Source organism: Nylanderia fulva, unplaced genomic scaffold, assembly GCF_048542155.1.
Source record: "Nylanderia fulva isolate GAGA-0341 unplaced genomic scaffold, ASM4854215v1 Scaffold939, whole genome shotgun sequence".
NCBI lineage: Eukaryota > Metazoa > Arthropoda > Insecta > Hymenoptera > Formicidae > Nylanderia > Nylanderia fulva.
In genome coordinates, this window is record NW_028191067.1 from 15,239 (window position 1) to 35,751 (window position 20,513).

The following is a 20,513-nucleotide window of genomic DNA, read 5'->3' on the forward strand; positions in this document are numbered from 1 at the left end:
CTGCTATAAAATATGTTTTTCATTAATTTTAAAGATTATTACTTTTTACTCGTGTTACAATCAACCCTTGTCTCCTCTACGTTTTTCTTTCAAATAAATGTAATTTATTTAATTACATTTTTATTTTTTAAATAATACATATATACGTTCCAAAAAATATAAGCCATATTTTATCATCCGTATCGATACCGTGTGAAATTTGAGATTTGTTGCGGTTAGGAGAGAACTTCTGTCTGCCAGTATTTGACAAAGATAAAACCACCATAGAGTTGTTGAAAAATATAGAACAAAATATTTTTAAACTCCCTGTGGAAAAACGATCTGCAGTCAGAAATAGAGCCTTTCCCATAATAAATAAGTTCCATATTTCCATGTCTGGAAAAGCTCACACAAAAAATAGTTTTTGTAAGGCTTACAAATTGACGGGTAAATTCATCCAAGATAATCCCGATATTTTATTTATGAAGGCGGATAAGGGTAATATCACGGTTGCGATGAACAGAGATATGTACATGGACAAAATGTGTGATTTGCTGGCTGACCGGGATACTTATACTGTTGTTAAAAAAGATCCGACTAGGAACCTAATTAATCAATTACACGGGATTTTAAATAGATGGAAAATGAAGAATTACATTTCTTCAACAACATATAAATCCCTGAACTGCACGGACGGGGTTTTACCGAGAGCGTATGGTCTGCCGAAGGTGCATAAACCGAATTGCCCTTTACGTGTCATCGTGTCATCTAGGAATACACCTCTTTATTACTTGGCAAAATTTTTACATAAGATAATACATAAGGCAATTCCGAAACCTGATTCGGCTATTTCTGATAGTTTCCAATTAGTGAACAAATTAAATGGTTTATGTGTGGATAGTGATGTGAAGCTAGTTTCACTAGATGTTGCATCATTGTTCACCAACGTACCATTGGATATGGCTATCGATAGTTTAATTAACAGATGGGGGTATATTGAAAAAGAGTGTATTATTCCACGAGATGAATTTTTATTGGCAATTCGTTTTATTATGAATTCGACTTATTTTATGTTTAATAATGTATGTTATCAACAGACTTTTGGCACGCCTATGGGTTCCCCTCTCTCACCGATCATTGCGGATATCACGTTGCAAGATTTGGAGTATAGAGCGATTGCTGCGATTCCAATGTCATTTCCATTTTATTTTAGATATGTTGACGATATCGCGTTGGCGGCCCCTCCCTCCATGCTTAAAATTGTTTTAAACACTTTCAATTCTTTCCATCCTAGATTGCAGTTCACCATGGAGGAGGGGGTTGACAACCGATTGAATTTTTTAGACGTCACTATTATTATAAATAATGGGAGCATTGAGTTTGATTTGTTTCATAAGCCGACGTATTCAGGCAGATATTTAAATTTTGAGTCGCAGCATCCTCTCTGCCATAAAAAAGGCACCATTATCAGCCTCATAGATAGAGTTTTTTGGCTATCTCATCCGAAATTCCATAAAGATAATTTTGAGTCTATGATTGGAGTTCTTTTGTCTAATAATTATCCTCTCAAATTGATATTTCAAACATTACAAGCGCGGTTAAAAAAGTTGTTCTTCCGGTACAATAATAAGTTGCATAACAATAGAGCAAATATATGCAATGACAAGATTCCAACGCAGAAAAAAGTTTCGTACTTTAATATTCCGTATATCAATAATGTATCGAAGAGAATCGAGGACATTACACGTGATTTGGATGTCATTCCATCCTATACAGCAATTAACAGTCTCCGTAAATTCATCAAAGTACACAAGGATAAGTTACCAAGGGAACTCCATAATAATGTAGTTTATAAAATTGATTGTATGGATTGTGATGCGTCGTATGTAGGGCAGACGGGTAGATTGTTGAAAACTAGGATGAAAGAACATCGCAGCAACATAAAAAGAAACGCGTCACAATTATCAGTCATATCGGAACATAGATTATTGAACCATGAATTTAATTGGGAGGATGTAAAAATCTTGGACGAGGAGCCTTTTTTAGGTAAACGTTTGATATCCGAAATGATCCACATAAAGCGTCAGAAGAATAGTTTAAATTTACATAGCGACACCGACAAATTAAACGAGAATTTTGATCTGTTAATCGAAAAATTTACCAAAATCTAGCTTTGTGACTATACATAACCGGATTTTTTCGTTAGACCTTTGACATGAGTGCCGATAAGTATTATTTGTTTTTATATTTATTTTCATATTTTATTTTTATATTTGTTTTTTTTGCGTATATATGTATCGACTGTGTCGAGGTAGAATACCGCACAGTCGTTAGAGTGATGTGTCACGTGTAGCATCGTCTTCTCTCTGTTTTTGCTGTCGGGGTGAGTGTTCTTCCCGGTTTTTAATTTATAATTCTTGTGGATCTTATACGTTTAATTTATACTATGTTGATTAGTGTTGGTAAGGGAGTCACTGCTCTGCTTCCTTCCTGACGATGGTCACCGTTAGGGAGACACTCCGACGGCCGGACGGTTTGAATAGGGAGGAGAATGATATTTAATTTATTTGCGGATTGTATGTATACGAGTTTTATAATTTTCTGATTGTACCGATTATCTTTTATTTTTGTTTCTTTGTATTTTGCAGCTACTGAAGAAGACCCGAAGTGGGTCGAAACGTTTAGAATTTAATAAATGAGTTTGATTTGAGATCTCATTTTAATTTATTAATTTTGTGCATGTCATCCGCACAGGCTCCGATTGCCGTCGAGAATTTATTTTTATTGTAACACAATAATTCGAGCCGAGATTAACAGTTTTTTATATTAAATAAGCCATATTATTATATATGTACGTGTGTGTGGGTGTGTAACTATCATTTAATACACATTCACGTTAAATCACATCATTTAATCATATTTAATAACTATATCACTAACATATATAATTAATACTTATAATAAATCATTTTTAAAGTAATTTTTTTTAAATTCTAGTTATCATTTTATCAGAATTATGAAAAAAAATTGATACAATTGTTAGAAAACTTAAATGTGCATAACTTTTTAATATATAGGCATTAATAAAATAAACATAGTGATTGTTAATTTTTTATGCTACAGCTACGCATAAAAGTACTAAAATACTTAGAACTTTAATTTACTTTAATATTCAACTGTATATATTATTATAACTTTTCTTGTTTTATACTATATTTAAAAAATAATATTTAATAATTACTTTATTGCACTTACAACTATGCATATGTATTTAATACTGTAACCATTTAAATAATAAAATATATATATAATTACTGTGTATGAAATTAATACATTCAAAATAAAAAAAGTACATATGCAAAAATAAACTCTATAAAATCTATAAATAAACGTAATAATAATAAACTGTGCAATAAACGTGTTTTGTTTCTCGTTGGTAAAACCTTGTATAGAAGGTTCGCACGCCAAGGCGGTAGTTTTTGTTAATGGTCACTCGCGGATTCGTTTTAATATACTTTTATTCAAATCACAAATTATAACAAGAGTGTTAGAAACGAGGCGGACGATATTTCAACAAAAGGTGTATTGATCTATCTCGTCTCGTGGCTGGACGCTCAATAATGATCCGAGACACGTAGCCAAGGCGCGAAGCGAGAATTTTGGGGATTTGCGCAGGCGATTCGCGTCGAGCAAAGGAAAAGACAGGCGAGTAACACGTGGATCACATGTGCGTTTGACGTGTTGTCCCGCGTTGGCGCGAATAATTACTGAGATGTCGAATGATAATAAACGGAGAATTGAACAACCTATACTTTAGGATCAGGCTTATTCCTGAACATACCGCCCGCCTCGAATGTAGGCATTCGAAAAAAAAATACAAATGGTTTAACAATAATAGAAAACATAATGGAATAAACGCTGTACAAAGAATATCAGTATCTCGTAGATACTTCAATAACAAAGAACGGGGTGTTAGCGCATATTAAGACGAGATTCCGCCCGCCATAACAGAATCTTTTACTTCTTCGGTATTAATCGCAACAGGCAAGAAGCATAGTTTCACGATCGGTCGTTTATATTCAGAACGGGAGGTTTTGACCGTGACAACGCGCGTCAGGCCATCTTCTCCTGGATGACAGGCGACAATTCGTCCAAGGTCCCAATGGCTGGGCGGAGCTAAGGGATTACGCACTAAGACTATTTGGCCAACTTTGGCAAGTCACTGGATAACGCGCCATTTTGGGCGTTGTTGAAGAGAATGCAAGTAATCGCTTGACCAGGACCGCCAAAACTCTTCCGTCAGACGTTGAATCATTTGCCAACGCGACAATCGATTCTCGTTAAATTCAAGCACGCTTGGTTCGGCGGGAGCGAGAAGAGAGGTACCGATCAAGAAATGACCAGGCGTTAACGCGTGATAATCGTCAGGATTATCGGAGACGGGAGCAATCGGACGAGAGTTTAAGCAAGCTTCAATGCGACAAAGAAACGTGGTCATTTCTTCAAAAGTTAATGTATGGAGGCCGATGCAACGCTTTATGTGGTATTTGACGCTCTTGACACCGGCTTCCCACAGTCCGCCAAAATGTGGTGCGGCCGGGGGTAGGAACTGCCACGCGGTTCCATCGCTAGCGAGACGATTACGAAAGCTTGGATCGCGAATTGCTTTCGCGTGAGCTTCGGATAATTCTCGATTAGCGCCATGAAATGTTGTACCGTTGTCTGAGTACATGGACTGCGGTAGTCCTCGGCGGGAGACAAATCGCTGGTACGCTGCAATAAAGGTCGGCGAGCTGTAATCGGAAACAAGTTCTAAATGCATAGCTTTGGTCGTTAAACATATGAACAGCGCAATGTAAGCCTTTTGCGATTTGTGTCCTCGGCCGGGCGCGGTTCGGACAGTGATTGGTCCAGCGTAATCAACGCCAGTATGTATAAATGCGCGAGCGGCACGGTTAACTCTCGCCTCCGGTAGATCGCCCATGAGTTCAACAGGTTTTTTAGCGCGCTCACGAGTGCATTGTACGCACTGATACAGAACAGCACGAACGGTAGCGCGAGATCGGTGGATCCAAAATTCATTACGTAATGAAGCGAGCGTTAATTGGGGACCAGCATGTAACGTTCTGAGATGATGATGCTGAATAATAAGAACTAGCAATGGATGTGCTCGTAATACGAGCGGATTCTTCGTCGTTTCTGAAAGGCAAGCATGATGGAGCCGTCCTCTGATGCGAAGAAGTCCGTCAGCGTCCAAATAAGGATTGAGTGTGGATAAGGAACTAGTTTTTTGTAACGGAAGTTGCCGTTGTAAAGTCGAGATTTCAACGGAAAACATCTCGGATTGCATAACTCGGAGCCAGTAATGTTTGGCTTTCTGGATCTCTTCGGGATGGAGGATCGCTTGTGAAGACGATGCGCTTTTAGAGGATCGGAGTCGATAAAGAAAACGGTAAAGATAAGCGGTAATTCGGAGCAATCAAGGCCACGAAGAATAACGTGATGCGAGATCCCAACTAGGGGTTACATGTAAAAAATGAATAGGTGGTTGAGAACGCTGTTCAAGGGCGGTCTCGGCTGGTATCGAGAGCTCGCAAGTCGGCCAGGATTCTGGAGATTGGCAAAGCCATGAAGGACCTGACCACCATAAATTATAATTTGCGAGAGCATGGGGAGCTAGACCGCGAGAAGCACAATCGGCAGGATTGTCCTGCGTTGAAACATGACGCCAAGAAACTTCAGGCAGCAAGGACTGAATGATCGAAACGCGATTGGCAACGAAAGTTTTCCATCGAGATGGAGACTGACTTAGCCAAGCGAGTGTGATGGTTGAGTCGGTCCAACAGTGACATTCGATACTCGGAAGTTGAAGAGCGGACCGCACATAATTAACTAACCGAGCGAGAAGGAGCGCCGCCGACAATTCCAATCGGGGAACGCTTATCGTCTTGAGGGGAGCCACTTTCGATTTTGCGATGAGAAGAGAGATGTTAATTGAGCCGTCGACATTAACAACGCGAAGGTAAACAACGGCTGCGAAAGCCATAGTTGAGGCATCGGAAAAGCCATGGAGTGCGCTGTGCAGAGTATGAGATCCGTGCGTCGTCCAACGCGGAATACTGAGCGTCTCGAGATGCGGTAGTTGGTGATGATAAGTTGCCCAGTGGTCGAAATGTTCACCCGGAATGTCGTCGTCCCACTGACATTGGATCGACCACAATCGTTGCATAAAGATCTTTGCACCGATGATGACGGGAGCGGCCCATCCCATCGGATCGAAAAACCCAGCGATTGTCGAGAGAATAGCTCTTTTCGTTTTTCCCGGCGAAGACGGGAGAGATACGCGACGTTGAAACGCATCGAGCTTTGGATTCCAACTAACTCCTAACACTTTAAGGTGTTCATCGTCTTGGAGGACTTTGTGAGTGGCTAGTCCATGATCGGCAGGATCGAGGTCTGACAAAAGATCTGGAGAATTACTTGCCCACTTTCGTAGGCGAAAGCCTCCTTTAGCGAGAAGCGCGATTAATTGGTCTCGTGTTTGCCGTGCAAGGATATGATCGTCGGCTCCGAACGCGCAATCATCAACGTATGTTTGATGACGTAGAACAGGGACGGCCAACGGAAATTGAGCACCGTCATCTTCAGCGAGTTGGTCTAGCACTCGAAGAGCGAGATACGGAGCGGCGGCAGTGCCGTACGTCACGGTAAGAAGACGGTAGTCGCGAACAGGTTCGCTGGGAGAAGAGCGCCATAGAATGCGCTGGTAATCAGTATCGCGGAAGTCAACTAAAATTTGACGATACATTTTGGCGATATCGGCGGTAAATACGTAACGATATTGGCGCTACTGCATTATGACAGCGGCCAAATCCTTTTGAAGTTTAGGTCCGATAAACATATTATCGTTTAACGAGGTTCCGTTAGTGGTACGGCAGGATGCATTAAAAACAACCCGCAGTCGAGTAGTTGCACTACTGTCACGTAAGACAGCATGATGCGGTATGTAATAACTTTGATCCGGTTGTACAATTTCTGTCGGTGGAATTTTGATCATATGACCAAGGTTTTCGTATTCCGTGAGAAAGTCGTGGTATTCTGAAGCGATAGATGGATTGCGTTTGAAACGTCGCTCTAAGCGATAGAGGCTCGATTCGGCAATGAAGCGAGATTCTCCTAACGAGAGTGGTGGTCCGGTTTTAAACGGTAATCTAACAATATAGCGTCCTTGAGGAGTGCGGGAATGGGTAGCGAGAAAGTGCTCTTCACACTTGCGCTCGTCAGGGCTATGGTGTTGGGTCTGAGGGACCTCTTCAGTCTCCCAGAAACGACGAAGGTCGAAATCTAACGCTTCAAGGACGACTCCGTGATGCGCGGTCTCAAAAATCGAAAGATTGGTCGGGGACGAAGCGATTGGCCCGGACAAAATCCAACCGAGAGTAGTATTTTGCGCGGTGGGCTCCGTTGCGGAACCTTGTCGAACACCATCGAGTACGAGCATGCCGTATAAATCCGCTCCGATTATCATATCAATCGGGTCGGTACTCATGGGGTCACTATCCGCTAATTGGAGTCCGTCGACGTGGTTCCACGTACCCGTCGTGCTTATTCGATTCGGTACATATTTTGTCAACGATCGAAGAATGAGTGCGGTCGTTGAATAAGCGAGTTCGTCGCGATTCGCCGGCGTAATTGTAAGATGAGCGGCGTGACGGACAACAGATTGCATCTCGCTGATGCCGGTGACGAAAATCGAACGATTTATTTTAGAGAGTCGTAAACGTTGCGCGAGCGATTCGGTAATAAACGTCGAAACGGAACCTTGATCCTGTAGTGCGCGTGCAGTTATAAAACGTCCAACAGGCGAATAGACTCTCACCCGGGCAGTCGCAAGCAAAATATTAGAATTAGGCGCGACGGTTTTCGATAGTAAATGCGACATGACTTCGTTTACATTTGCGCTTGTTGCTGGCGGTGACTCCGTTTGCACCGGCGGAGTCGAGTTATCGAAATGTAATAACGTGTGATGACGTTTATTACACTGGCGGCATACGCGCGAATTCGAACAATCTTTGACGGAATGCTTACTACTAAAACAGTTTAAACATCGTTTTCGCTGCTTAATAAAATCGAAACGTTGAGAGGATGTTTGCTTTAAAAATGTCGAACATTGGTATAATAAATGATTGGCCTTGCACAACGGACATGCGAACGAAACGGTGGACGCGGTATGCGACACAAGAATTTTTCCTTTAGAGGTAGAGGATGGCTTTTCTTTAGAAAGTGGTACGATCGCCTCGAGAGCGCGAATTCGAGACTCAAGAAATTGATCGAGCTCATTATAACGCGGATATTCCACCGTATCGCCGAGCTTGAGTTCCCAAGCTTTACGCGAGTATTTATCGAGTTTTTGTGCGACGAGCAAAACAAGCAAATCATCCCAATGTTCGACAGGACGGTTGAGATTTCTAAGCGCTTGGATTGCTTTGTTTGTTTGGTCGCGAAGCTGACGAAGGTCATGAGCGGTTTCTGTGGTCAGTAACGGCAAATTTAACAGCGATTGTAAATGCGTTGTAACAAGACGACGTTTGTTGTCGTACCGAGAGACTAGAATTCTCCACGCGACGTCGAAATTATTATTGGTTACCGCGAGGTGGTCAAGCGCGTTACTTGCATCCCCTTTTACACATTAGCATAAATTATGTAAGCGATCGACATTTGACAAGCTAGGATCATTATGAATCATCGATTGGAATTTATCGCGAAAGCTTTCCCACTTGTCGATGCTCCCGTCGAAGGTCGGTAGGTTGATCCTCGGAAGATGCGACGCGGGTCGGAAAACATCATGCAAGCCACTTACGTTTTGTGATGATGTAGCGGGAGGGATGCGGGATTCGTAGCTCTCTAATACCTCAGCCATGTAGTCGGCAGCCTCGTTGTAGCAGTCCTCACATTCCAGAAACGAATTCTTTGTGAAGTAGGTATGCGATGCTTTGTCGTCATCGTCCGCATGAAGCCCGATTCGACTGTCGAGCTCCTGGCAAGTGGCAAAGGCTTCCTTCAAGGTGACGAGACGTTGACGTGTCACCGCAGGTGTCATTTTGGCTTGCCCCAGCTTCTTGTAATTGATGAGCGCCCGTGATACGAAACTCATCTTCTGTGTTTGCAGAGCCAAAAGCTCTTCGAAAGATGTCGAGGTGTTCATATCGACGATCGTGATTCGGAATGCCAATAATTGTCCTTGGCGACGATCCGGCTCGAAGGACCAAAATGTTTTGTTTCTCGTTGGTAAAACCTTGTATAGAAGGTTCGCACGCCAAGGCGGTAGTTTTTGTTAATGGTCACTCGCGGATTCGTTTTAATATACTTTTATTCAAATCACAAATTATAACAAGAGTGTTAGAAACGAGGCGGACGATATTTCAACAAAAGGTGTATTGATCTATCTCGTCTCGTGGCTGGACGCTCAATAATGATCCGAGACACGTAGCCAAGGCGCGAAGCGAGAATTTTGGGGATTTGCGCAGGCGATTCGCGTCGAGCAAAGGAAAAGACAGGCGAGTAACACGTGGATCACATGTGCGTTTGACGTGTTGTCCCGCGTTGGCGCGAATAATTACTGAGATGTCGAATGATAATAAACGGAGAATTGAACGACCTATACTTTAGGATCAGGCTTATTCCTGAACAAAACGTAATAATAAACGTTCAAATATTTTATTTATTATATATTAAAATTATTATATTTAATAACCTGTCCTTTTCTTGTTTAGATCTCCTCATTTTCGCATCTCTTTTTTTGTTCTTCCTTTTTCCTAAAAAGAAATATGTGATTGTTATACATAGGTGCAATAAGTCAATTCTGCAATAAATATTCTATACAAAAATAACAATAAGTTCTTAAATGTTGTATTTAATTTAAAAAAACTAATACACGCAATAATGAACAGATAGTGCATGTGTTCACCCTCTTTAAAATCAGTTTCTTATAAAAATAAAAAGTTTGAGATAAGATGATAAAATAGTTAAATTGAGGTATATTATATATAACTTACAAATCTCGGTCAAATCTCTGCTTGGCTAAAATTAGCCATATTGCAATTATATCCTCAACTTCCTTATTTGTTAAATTGGTTCTTGAAGTTCGCGCAGCATTTAACAACAAGTTTAAACAGATATGTGTGGTTATAGATTATATAAAAATTTAAAGCGACTTAATTTTATATATATATATATATGTATATATGTATATATACTATTCAAAATTATTTTATATTCCTATGATTACATATTATTGAATAATGATATTAGAGTTCTAATAGCATCATCCAATATAACCATGCATAGAATGCTATATATAAAGTGTCAAAAATATGTCAATAAAAACATTTCTGTGATTAAATATTTATATACTTACTTATGATACATATAGTAATGCGAAGATTTTTAAAGGCATTTTTCAATTTTGCACCAGCCCAACTATATTCCATTGCTAATTTATTTGTTAAAATATGTTTCATCATGTACGAAATCACATCATGATGATCCTTACCTCCTAAAAAGCTCAATTGTCTTGTCTAAAAATATAAAATAATTTAATTAATATTAGTTTATGATCTAAAAATATCAAAATAATAAACATTTGTTTTTCTCTTATAAAAAAAGTTAACATTACTTTTCTTTTAACTTCTTTAAAATTATTTAACATTATATAAATAAATAAATATGTCCAAAATATTGCTTTTTATAAGACATTTCAATAAAATGTTTCTAATCGTAAGTATAAAATGATAATATTTTGTATATACCATTTTTGCAGCAACACATTTGTTTTTTAATTGATTATCAATTCTCTGTAATTGTTCTACGGTATCTGCTGGCAAATCGAAATCATAATGTTCATTTTTTTTTTGAATCCGTTTCCTCATTTTTTCTTATGTGATTATCCAACTTTATTAAACGTTCATCAATTGTTGTAAGATTTAACAATACTGCATTTAGTTTCCTGATAATTAAATTATGAAAATCTGCAAAAATAATTGACACATATTATTGTATATCTACTCATTGTCAGATTATATAAATATTACGAATTATATACCATTTTAAATATATGTTTACAGTGATATAAATAAAAAAAGTTAAAACTTTAATAATATATATATATAGGTAAGCTTTTACAAAAATTTAAAATTAATAACAGATATATTTTTACCTAAATCAATCTCAGCATTACAAGTATCGGATGTAGATATTGTATCTGAATTTTGTGGAACAAGGTCATCTTTATTTGCTGTTCGATGTTCTTGTGAACTTATAGATTTACTATATGTAACTGCAGACTTTTTAGACTGAATATTAATTATTTTTTCATTATTTATTTGTATCGGTGGCTTAGTTATTTTCTTATAATTTTTATCAGTGGTTTTTTTATTTCATAAGTCATTTTGCTTTTATTTAAATCGTTTGATATATTAGAAGCTTCATCTAAATCATTGCTTGTGTCAGTTCTATCTGAATTATCAGAAGAACTTGAAATTTTTTTTACTCGATTCATTTTCTTATCACCTTGTATTAATGGTGTCTTTATTTCACAGATTTTGCTCTTATTTATTGTTAAAGCTTTTGGTGTATTAGGAAAATTATCTAACTCTAAATCATTGCGAGTTTTTAATTTATTGATGCTTGTGTCGCTTGTATCAGAATTATCAGGAGATGAACCTGTATTTTTTTTTGCTCGTTGATATCTCGATTTTTTGAGGTTATTTCCATCATCACCATCTATATCGGATATTTGTTCAGCTAATTTAAGTTTGTCTATAGCTTTATCATATGTATCTAAAACGTATAAAATTTTTGAATATTAAAAATTAGATTTTTGTTTTTATATATTTTATAATCAAATATCACTTAAAATTTAAATTTTAATATATACTTTTAATACATATATATTATAATTTTAATTTATATAATTTTTGATAAAAAAATAAAATACATTTTTTATATTACTAACCGCTGCTACCAAAAATACGGATTATTTTATATAATTGCCAATCATCAGAAGGAGATATTCTTTTCATAATTGCTTTATTTATCTTAATTTGACTTGTATATGATGGCCATTTACATTCCTTATTATTTTCAGTTAACCATTCAGAAGGAACAATTTGTAAACCATCTTCGAACTCCACAATATTATACGCCATAATAACTGTAAATAAAAATTGATCAGCATTGAAATTATAAATAATCTATGATGTAAATAATATGATAAAAATGTGACGATAATAATAATAATAATAATAATAATAATAATATTTGCAATTTATATTAGAGTATTATAATTACGTTTAATTATTTAATTACAAATGCAAATTAATATTAAACATGTATTATTCAGTTGTGTGTAACATCGGAAATATAATATAATTTTTTTTATAAGGCATTTTCAACATTTTTGCTCTAATTTTATCAAACTCCCATGTCTGAAGATGAGAATATTCAGACATGATACCAATATTTAAAGTTAATGACGAAATAGGCTGTGTATATAAATCTTCCACTAACACAAGTACTTTGCCAATAGCATACATTTTATTGTCATTAGATTTAATGAAATTTAAAATTGACATTATTTGTCCATTTTCAAAAGAAATGCAATTATTTTTTGGATCATCACAGTTAATATAATATTGATTATTGCAAAAAATTTTATATTGTTGTACAGAAATGAAATCTTTCGTAATAGGACCATCACAATGAGAGCGTGTAAAACATTTTTCCATATCGTATGAATTTGAATATATTTTGAATGTTTCATTATTATGTATTGTCTCAATTTCTGCAAATCTTCTTGTTAATTGCTGTAATGGTTGGTTAGTTTTACGAATTAATTTCTTTAACGTAGACATATAATTCTCAAATTTAAATGCACTAAATTTATCCAGAGCACCAAATTGTTTTACGTCTGCAGCAAGATGTAATAAATTATGAATATTATGTGAAATATATTTAGAACCGTAGATAACTTGAAATGATTTTACAAAATGTTTTAATAAATTTTCTGCATATTCTATAATAGAAGTTTGATATGTTAAAGTAGGATGTGCAAGAATTGTGATTGCTACATGTAATGTTAGAAAATTTAAATATACATTTTCTTGTAGTATTCCTTTCAATATAATAGGACCTGTATATAATAAAAATTGCCGATATTCTGTGGCTTTCCAATGTTTGATATACTTTAATGATCTTGGTTTTCGAGCAAAATCAGAAGGAATATAATTGCGTAACTTTATTAGTTTCTTAGAAATTTGTTCTTTGTCTGAATTTGATAATCTTATCTTAAGTGGTCCTGAAAGCCATAACATAATAAGTTTACGCATAACACCCAAACATACCAGGTGCATATAATCTAGTGGCACATTTGTAACTAAGCCTAGATTTGGTATATTTTTTAAAATTGTGTCACCAGTTTGATAATCAAGATTATAAGATCCAGTAAAAAATTCTTTATCATTACGTAACATCATATTAGATGTGTATGGAAAACATATATGTCCTTCTATATTATCACCTTCAATAATGCATTTAGTGCAACTATTATATCCAGTGTGTCCTTTTACATTTAAAATAAATGATTTAGCAGGAGCGTCACAAATTATTGCTTTAATTTCGACTTTTATGATCTGTCCCTCATAATCAATCCCATTATTTATAAAAGCAATAGCATCACCTACAAACATTTTTAAAAACTCATTTGCATTTTTTGGTTTTCCTTCACCATAATATAAGGCAATGACATATACATTGTTTATAATATTATCTGCACATAATATTGGCCATAAACTCTTTGTGGAAGACTTATATATAGGTAAATCATCAATATTTATAAATAATTGAATGTTATCAAGAGCAAAATTCAATCTTTTACGTTCTTCAATAATTTTTAGAAGAGCTTTTTCGAGACCTAAGTGACAGTAATCTCCGTTTTCAATTTGTATAATTTCAGTTGATTTAGGAGTTTGCAATAATGTACGTGGATCTTTAGGCAAAGTATAATTAGTGTGTGTTTGCAATATCTGTAAAAGGTGACGGAGTGATTTGAGTGATATCTTTTCTTCAATAGCCCATTTACTTATGTCATGTATAAAAGTTTCGTTATCATTTAAACACAGATTTTCATAATTGTTATCGACTATAGCTTGCAGCTTATTTGCATCCGTGTAATTTTGTATCATACAGGCATTATTTTCATTCAGAAAGTTAATATTATTTTCATCATAATATTGATTTAGATTTCTATCTGAGTATACTTTATCAGAATCACATAAAGACGAAGCATTCTCATCAACAACAATTAGTTGATCATTATTATTATTAATTATTGCCATAGAATCCGCAGAATCAGTCTGATGAGTTATCATATTCATATCTGTTACTGTGTTTCTTGCAACTAATCTTCGTTTATGTCTTGCACTATAAAATATTGAGTGTTTTCGTTTGCGACCCATATTTTTCACAAAATATATTTTTTTTCCTAAATATACATATACAATGAAAAAAAGATATCTTGTTACAATAAATATGAAAAAAATATAAGACAAACATAAGATAAAAAATATTGTATATACTAACCTTAATTTTTATGTTGATGTTTTTCACTTTGTTAAATCACTTCTTATTGCTAAGTGATCTTCTGAGATCACTTATTTTGAGTCAAAATGTCCTCTTATGCAAATAAAAAACACGTGCTGGTACACCAACAGACTGCGTATACGCTGCAGAGCGTTTTGGGCAACGTGTACGCGCCTACACGGTCACGCTTGCATTAGGATTAGGTAAGATTAGGTTAAAATTAATTAATGAAAGGCTCGTATAATTTAACAAAATTAAACAAATCATATATAGTAGGCCAACTGAACGAGCAAATAAATAAGGTGTAAAAATTTTTATTAATAGTTAAATAATTAAATTAACATTCCGTTACAGAATCGATATAAATTGTAAACGTTTCGACTGCACTACAGTCTTTATCAATACATAAAAATTAAATATTAAAATACAAAGTTAAATGTTAAAAATACAAAGTTAGTTAAATATTAAAATATAAAATTGAAACGATTCTTCGCTGTTGACCAATAGATATGCAAGGCGATTGGTCTGAGATGCCAAGTTATGCGACATTTGAGCATGCTACGGATATAATACGCGAATTAAATCAATGTCAGAGAAAATTAAAAAATCTTTCAACTTACATTATCGTTTTAACAAGTCCTTTTCCCCGATATTTCAAGTGTGTGTTGCGAAGTCTGAATACCAAATGTCAAAATAGAGAGCGTGATGTATTTATTTATTACCAATGTTTTTTCTAAATTATGATTCAGCAAATTTTTTAAGTATGTCAAAATAACTACTGTCTAACAATTCGGTGTCTGTATTTAAATTAATTCCATTTTTCTGTTCTTTAATGTGGATCATTTCAGATATTAGTCTTTTATGGTAGTTCTTTTCGTGATCCATAATTTTAATATTGTCCCAGTCAAATGTATGTTGTTCGTTTAGAATGTGTTCTGTGACAACCGAATGTCTAGCAGAGTCTAATTTAATATTATTTTTATGTTCTTTAAGTCTCGTTCCTAACTGTCTTTTTGTCTGTCCGACATATGTGGCGTCACAATCGTTGCAATTCAATTTATAAATAACATTAGAATTCGTGGGGCAATTATTTTTGTCCTTTTGAACTTTTATGAAGTCATTCAATTTTTTAATGCAACGATATCCTACCACTACGTCAGGTCTTCTTATTGCTGAAGCAACTTTCTCAGATATTGATTCTATATATGGTATGACAAAATATTTAATGTTAGTATTAGTATTATTGGTATCTGTTATATTGTTATTATTAGGCTTGTTAAATTTCTTAGTTGAGAGATTTTTTAATCTGCGTTTTATTTCTGTAAAAATTAGATCAAGAGGATAACCGTTGGATAGCAAAATGTTAATAGCTTTCTCTATATTTTTTTGTGAAATTGCGGATGTGATAGTAATAAAGCTCTATCTACCAAGTTATAAATTGTTCCTATTTTATGACAAGTCGGATGATTTGAAAAAAATGAAAGTAATCTACCTGAGAATGTCTTTTTGTGATACCAATCTAAATAAATTTTATTATCTATTACTTTGATCATTATGTCAAAGATATAGAAAGCAATTCTAATGGGATCAGAAATCTTACTTCGATTCGTAATGCTGCCATTCCACAATTTTCATTATTTTTAAACAATAACGACAAAAAAACGGACATACAAGAAAAATTATTTCACATGCATAAAGACACAATTAAATTCTGCAATCAAAATCCTAATATTTTATTTACTAGAGCAGATAAAGGCAGCATTACAGTCGCACTAGAAAAAGAATTTTATATAAAAAAAGTTGAGAGTCTCCTAGAAGACGATTCTACGTATACCATAGTTAAAAACAATCCATCAACAAAAATAGAAAAAGAACTCAATATTTGTTTAAAAAAATGGTTGAAAAAAGACTTCATCAACAAAAAAGAATATTATTATTTATTTTCAAGCGACTCTCTTCTTCCTAAAGCCTATGGGCTCCCCAAGATCCACAAGGAAAATATTCCTTTTAGATTAATAGTTTCCTCAATAAATACTTCTTTATATAATATTGCTTCGTTCTTTCATAAAATTTTAAAAGATAGCCTTCCTAGAGCGGACAGTTTTGTAAATAACAGTTTTGATATATGCAACATTCTATCAGGGAAAACAATACAAGATACCGACATAATAGTTTCATTGGACGTTGTTTCATTATTTACTAATGTTTCCGTAGATCTTGCATTAAACGGTATCAATAATAGATGGCATTTTATAGAGTCACACACAAAGATTCCCAAAAATGAATTCATAGGTATGATAAAATTTATACTAACTTCTACATTTTTCACTTTTAATAACATAACTTACAAACAAATTTATGGGACTCCTATGGGTTCCCCACTTTCTCCGATCATTGCCGATATAGTCATGCAGGACTTGGAAACATTAGTAATTAGTAATTTAAATTGCGAAATGACTTTCTATTTCCGTTATGTAGACGACATTATTTTATGCACTTCCGCTGACAATATTACATATGTTTTGAACGAATTCAACAATTATAACGATAGACTACAATTTACATTGGAAAAAGAGGATAATCGTTGTATAAGCTTTTTAGACATAATGATCAAAGTAATAGATAATAAAATTTATTTAGATTGGTATCACAAAAAGACATTCTCAGGTAGATTACTTTCATTTTTTTCAAATCATCCGACTTGTCATAAAATAGGAACAATTTATAACTTGGTAGATAGAGCTTTATTACTATCACATCCGCAATTTCACAAAAAAAATATAGAGAAAGCTATTAACATTTTGCTATCCAACGGTTATCCTCTTGATCTAATTTTTACAGAAATAAAACGCAGATTAAAAAATCTCTCAACTAAGAAATTTAACAAGCCTAATAATAACAATATAACAGATACCAATAATACTAATACTAACATTAAATATTTTGTCATACCATATATAGAATCAATATCTGAGAAAGTTGCTTCAGCAATAAGAAGACCTGACGTAGTGGTAGGATATCGTTGCATTAAAAAATTGAATGACTTCATAAAAGTTCAAAAGGACAAAAATAATTGCCCCACGAATTCTAATGTTATTTATAAATTGAATTGCAACGATTGTGACGCCACATATGTCGGACAGACAAAAAGACAGTTAGGAACGAGACTTAAAGAACATAAAAATAATATTAAATTAGACTCTGCTAGACATTCGGTTGTCACAGAACACATTCTAAACGAACAACATACATTTGACTGGGACAATATTAAAATTATGGATCACGAAAAGAACTACCATAAAAGACTAATATCTGAAATGATCCACATTAAAGAACAGAAAAATGGAATTAATTTAAATACAGACACCGAATTGTTAGACAGTAGTTATTTTGACATACTTAAAAAATTTGCTGAATCATAATTTAGAAAAAACATTGGTAATAAATAAATACATCACGCTCTCTATTTTGACATTTGGTATTCAGACTTCGCAACACACACTTGAAATATCGGGGAAAAGGACTTGTTAAAACGATAATGTAAGTTGAAAGATTTTTTAATTTTCTCTGACATTGATTTAATTCGCGTATTATATCCGTAGCATGCTCAAATGTCGCATAACTTGGCATCTCAGACCAATCGCCTTGCATATCTATTGGTCAACAGCGAAGAATCGTTTCAATTTTATATTTTAATATTTAACTAACTTTGTATTTTTAACATTTAACTTTGTATTTTAATATTTAACTTTTATGTATTGATAAAGACTGTAGTGCAGTCGAAACGTTTACAATTTATATCGATTCTGTAACGGAATGTTAATTTAATTATTTAACTATTAATAAAAATTTTTACACCTTATTTATTTGCTCGTTCAGTTGGCCTACTATATATGATTTGTTTAAGATTAGGTTACATTAAGTAGCGTCCATTAACGGTGACGTGTTGATTCTTTTACTTTTAGAACAAATCAACGTCAAGTCTTGACAAGATGACAACTTAGCAGTCATTCTGCTGAACGCGACTATTTTAAAGAAAAATATTTCAAATAAAAGTTGTTTGATTCAAAGGAGGTCATAAAGTAGATGATGCCCTTTATTTGATGAATATTTTAAGAGATATTTGAAGTGGTGTACGTGTTATTTTAAATTGGACACCCTAATATATATTTAGTTATAGCAGTAATAAATATAAATAAATAAATATAAATTATTTATTAAATATATTATAAATTAAACTTTATTTTTCTAATTTTAATTGTTGATCGTCACAGCACAACATCTTTATGATGTCACTGTGACATTTTCTTGCTATGACAGATTTTTTATCATTATTGTTACATTTCGTGATATACTAGTTATATCAATGTGACATTTTTGATGATATCACTGTAACATCATAAAGATGATTGTGCTGTGACGATTAAATATATATTTTATCGTCACAGCAGAACATCTTTATGATGTCACTGTGACATTTTCTTGCTATGACAGATTTTTTTATCCTTATTGTTACATTTCGTGATATACTAGTTATATCAATGTGACATTTTACAATGATATCACTTCAATTGTGATTAATGATATCACTGTTACCTTCCAATAATCTCACAATGACATCACAGTGACATCACATTTTTTTGTCACCTTGTGACTCTATTGTGAGCTTATTGTGATGTCACTGTGACATTTTTTGCTATGGGGGTAATAATAAAAATTGGAAGTTTGTAAAAATTGATGACCTTTCTCGACATCTTCACTGAGGAAAAATCGTTTCTAAATTGGCCAGAGAATCTAACACTATCATATATGTTATTTCAATTACACTCTGTATATATATATATATATAATTTCTTGTTGATTGAGAATGTCTCAAATGTCAAAATTATACCGGGTACCATATCCGATGAAAATCTTGCGAAAGCAGCATTTCTCCCCAGAAAAAGAAAGTTCAATAATGATTCAGAAATGGTAAACTTTTTATTCAAAACAAAATAAAATAAAAATTTAAGCATTGGTCTAATCTATAACTTTTGAATATAATATAAAGTTTTATTTGAATAAAAATTAAACTAATTAATTTAATATTTTATTTATAGGATTAAATCAAAAGCTTTAACCTACAAAACATTATAAAATTGTTAAATTTGTAAGTATAGAAATTTTTTATTTTTAATAAACAAATTGATTTATTTTTATTTTTTATTCATATCTTTCTTTTTTTATTAAATATTATTTATTAAATATTTTGTTTTAAATTTTTTAATTAAAATATGATTTAACTTATGAAGTGTATAATTAAAATTTATAATCTAAAAGAAATATATTAAACAAAAAAGAAAATTTAAAGTAAATATTATACATAAACAAAAGTAAAAGTACTATATAACATTATTTTTTTTTAATTCATATATCACAATACATATAAATATAAATACTATATTTATTAAATATTTATTTATTAAAAACTCTCCTCCAATTTTAAAGTCGACCAGACTGGCAATAATTTATTTTAAATAATTAGTTTAATTTACAACGTTTCGGCTGTCATTGCAGCCCTTTTCAAGTAATCTATAAACAATTATATACATATAAATATACTCTTAATGCGCTTAAACATACAAATAATTATAGATTTACAAAAATATATATGTTTACATACCAGATTAATACAATAAATCATATTTACAGCAAACCCCCGACAAAATTAACCATTGTTTTGATGAACAATGTATAACTGACAGAAGTAAGCCCGAGATAAATACATGTTGACTGTTAGCAGGAAACTTAGTCACTACGCGTTGAGGAAATAGAAAACCAAAGTACTGTGTCTTTCGCAATTTTTAAACCGTCAATACAAAGTCAAAATAAATAGATAAATAATCCGAATAACATAA

The 20,513-nt window shown here is 33.6% G+C and overlaps 3 protein-coding genes and 1 long non-coding RNA gene across 4 annotated transcripts; all 4 read right to left on the reverse strand.

Annotated features, from left to right (window-relative positions):
* Positions 1-4,198: 4,198 nt before the first annotated feature.
* LOC114930359 (uncharacterized) lies at positions 4,199-5,317 on the reverse strand. Its single transcript, XM_029302122.2, has one exon. It carries the CDS (start codon positions 5,315-5,317, stop codon positions 4,199-4,201), a length of 1,119 nt encoding a protein of 372 aa, XP_029157955.2.
* Positions 5,318-5,458: 141 nt separating this feature from the next.
* On the reverse strand, positions 5,459-6,787 carry LOC146719571 (uncharacterized). Its single transcript, XM_085489995.1, has one exon. It carries the CDS (start codon positions 6,785-6,787, stop codon positions 5,459-5,461), a length of 1,329 nt encoding a protein of 442 aa, XP_085346121.1.
* A 39-nt stretch (positions 6,788-6,826) lies between these two features.
* On the reverse strand, positions 6,827-9,184 carry LOC114934724 (uncharacterized). The gene is made up of 2 exons (XM_085489996.1): positions 8,840-9,184; positions 6,827-8,485 (listed from the first exon to the last, which is right to left on the reverse strand). Exons 1-2 carry the CDS (start codon positions 9,182-9,184, stop codon positions 6,827-6,829), a joined length of 2,004 nt encoding a protein of 667 aa, XP_085346122.1.
* Positions 9,185-10,398: 1,214 nt separating this feature from the next.
* Positions 10,399-11,345, reverse strand: LOC146719572 (uncharacterized). The gene is made up of 3 exons (XR_014926475.1): positions 11,195-11,345; positions 10,788-11,006; positions 10,399-10,556 (listed from the first exon to the last, which is right to left on the reverse strand). It is a non-coding gene; the product is annotated as an uncharacterized LOC146719572 (long non-coding RNA).
* Between the last annotated feature and the right edge of the window lie 9,168 nt (positions 11,346-20,513).

Bases quoted from the DNA above. Each gene is read 5' to 3' on its own strand.
- LOC114930359 (XM_029302122.2), bottom strand. From the start codon at position 5,317: ATGTTTTCCGTTGAAATCTCGACTTTACAACGGCAACTTCCGTTACAA.
- LOC146719571 (XM_085489995.1), bottom strand. From the start codon at position 6,787: ATGTATCGTCAAATTTTAGTTGACTTCCGCGATACTGATTACCAGCGC.
- LOC114934724 (XM_085489996.1), bottom strand. From the start codon at position 9,184: ATGAACACCTCGACATCTTTCGAAGAGCTTTTGGCTCTGCAAACACAG. The intron at 8,486-8,839 runs GTAAGTGGCTTG...GACCTTCGTCAG, and splicing joins CCGCTACATCATCACAAAAC to CTTCGCGACCAAACAAACAA.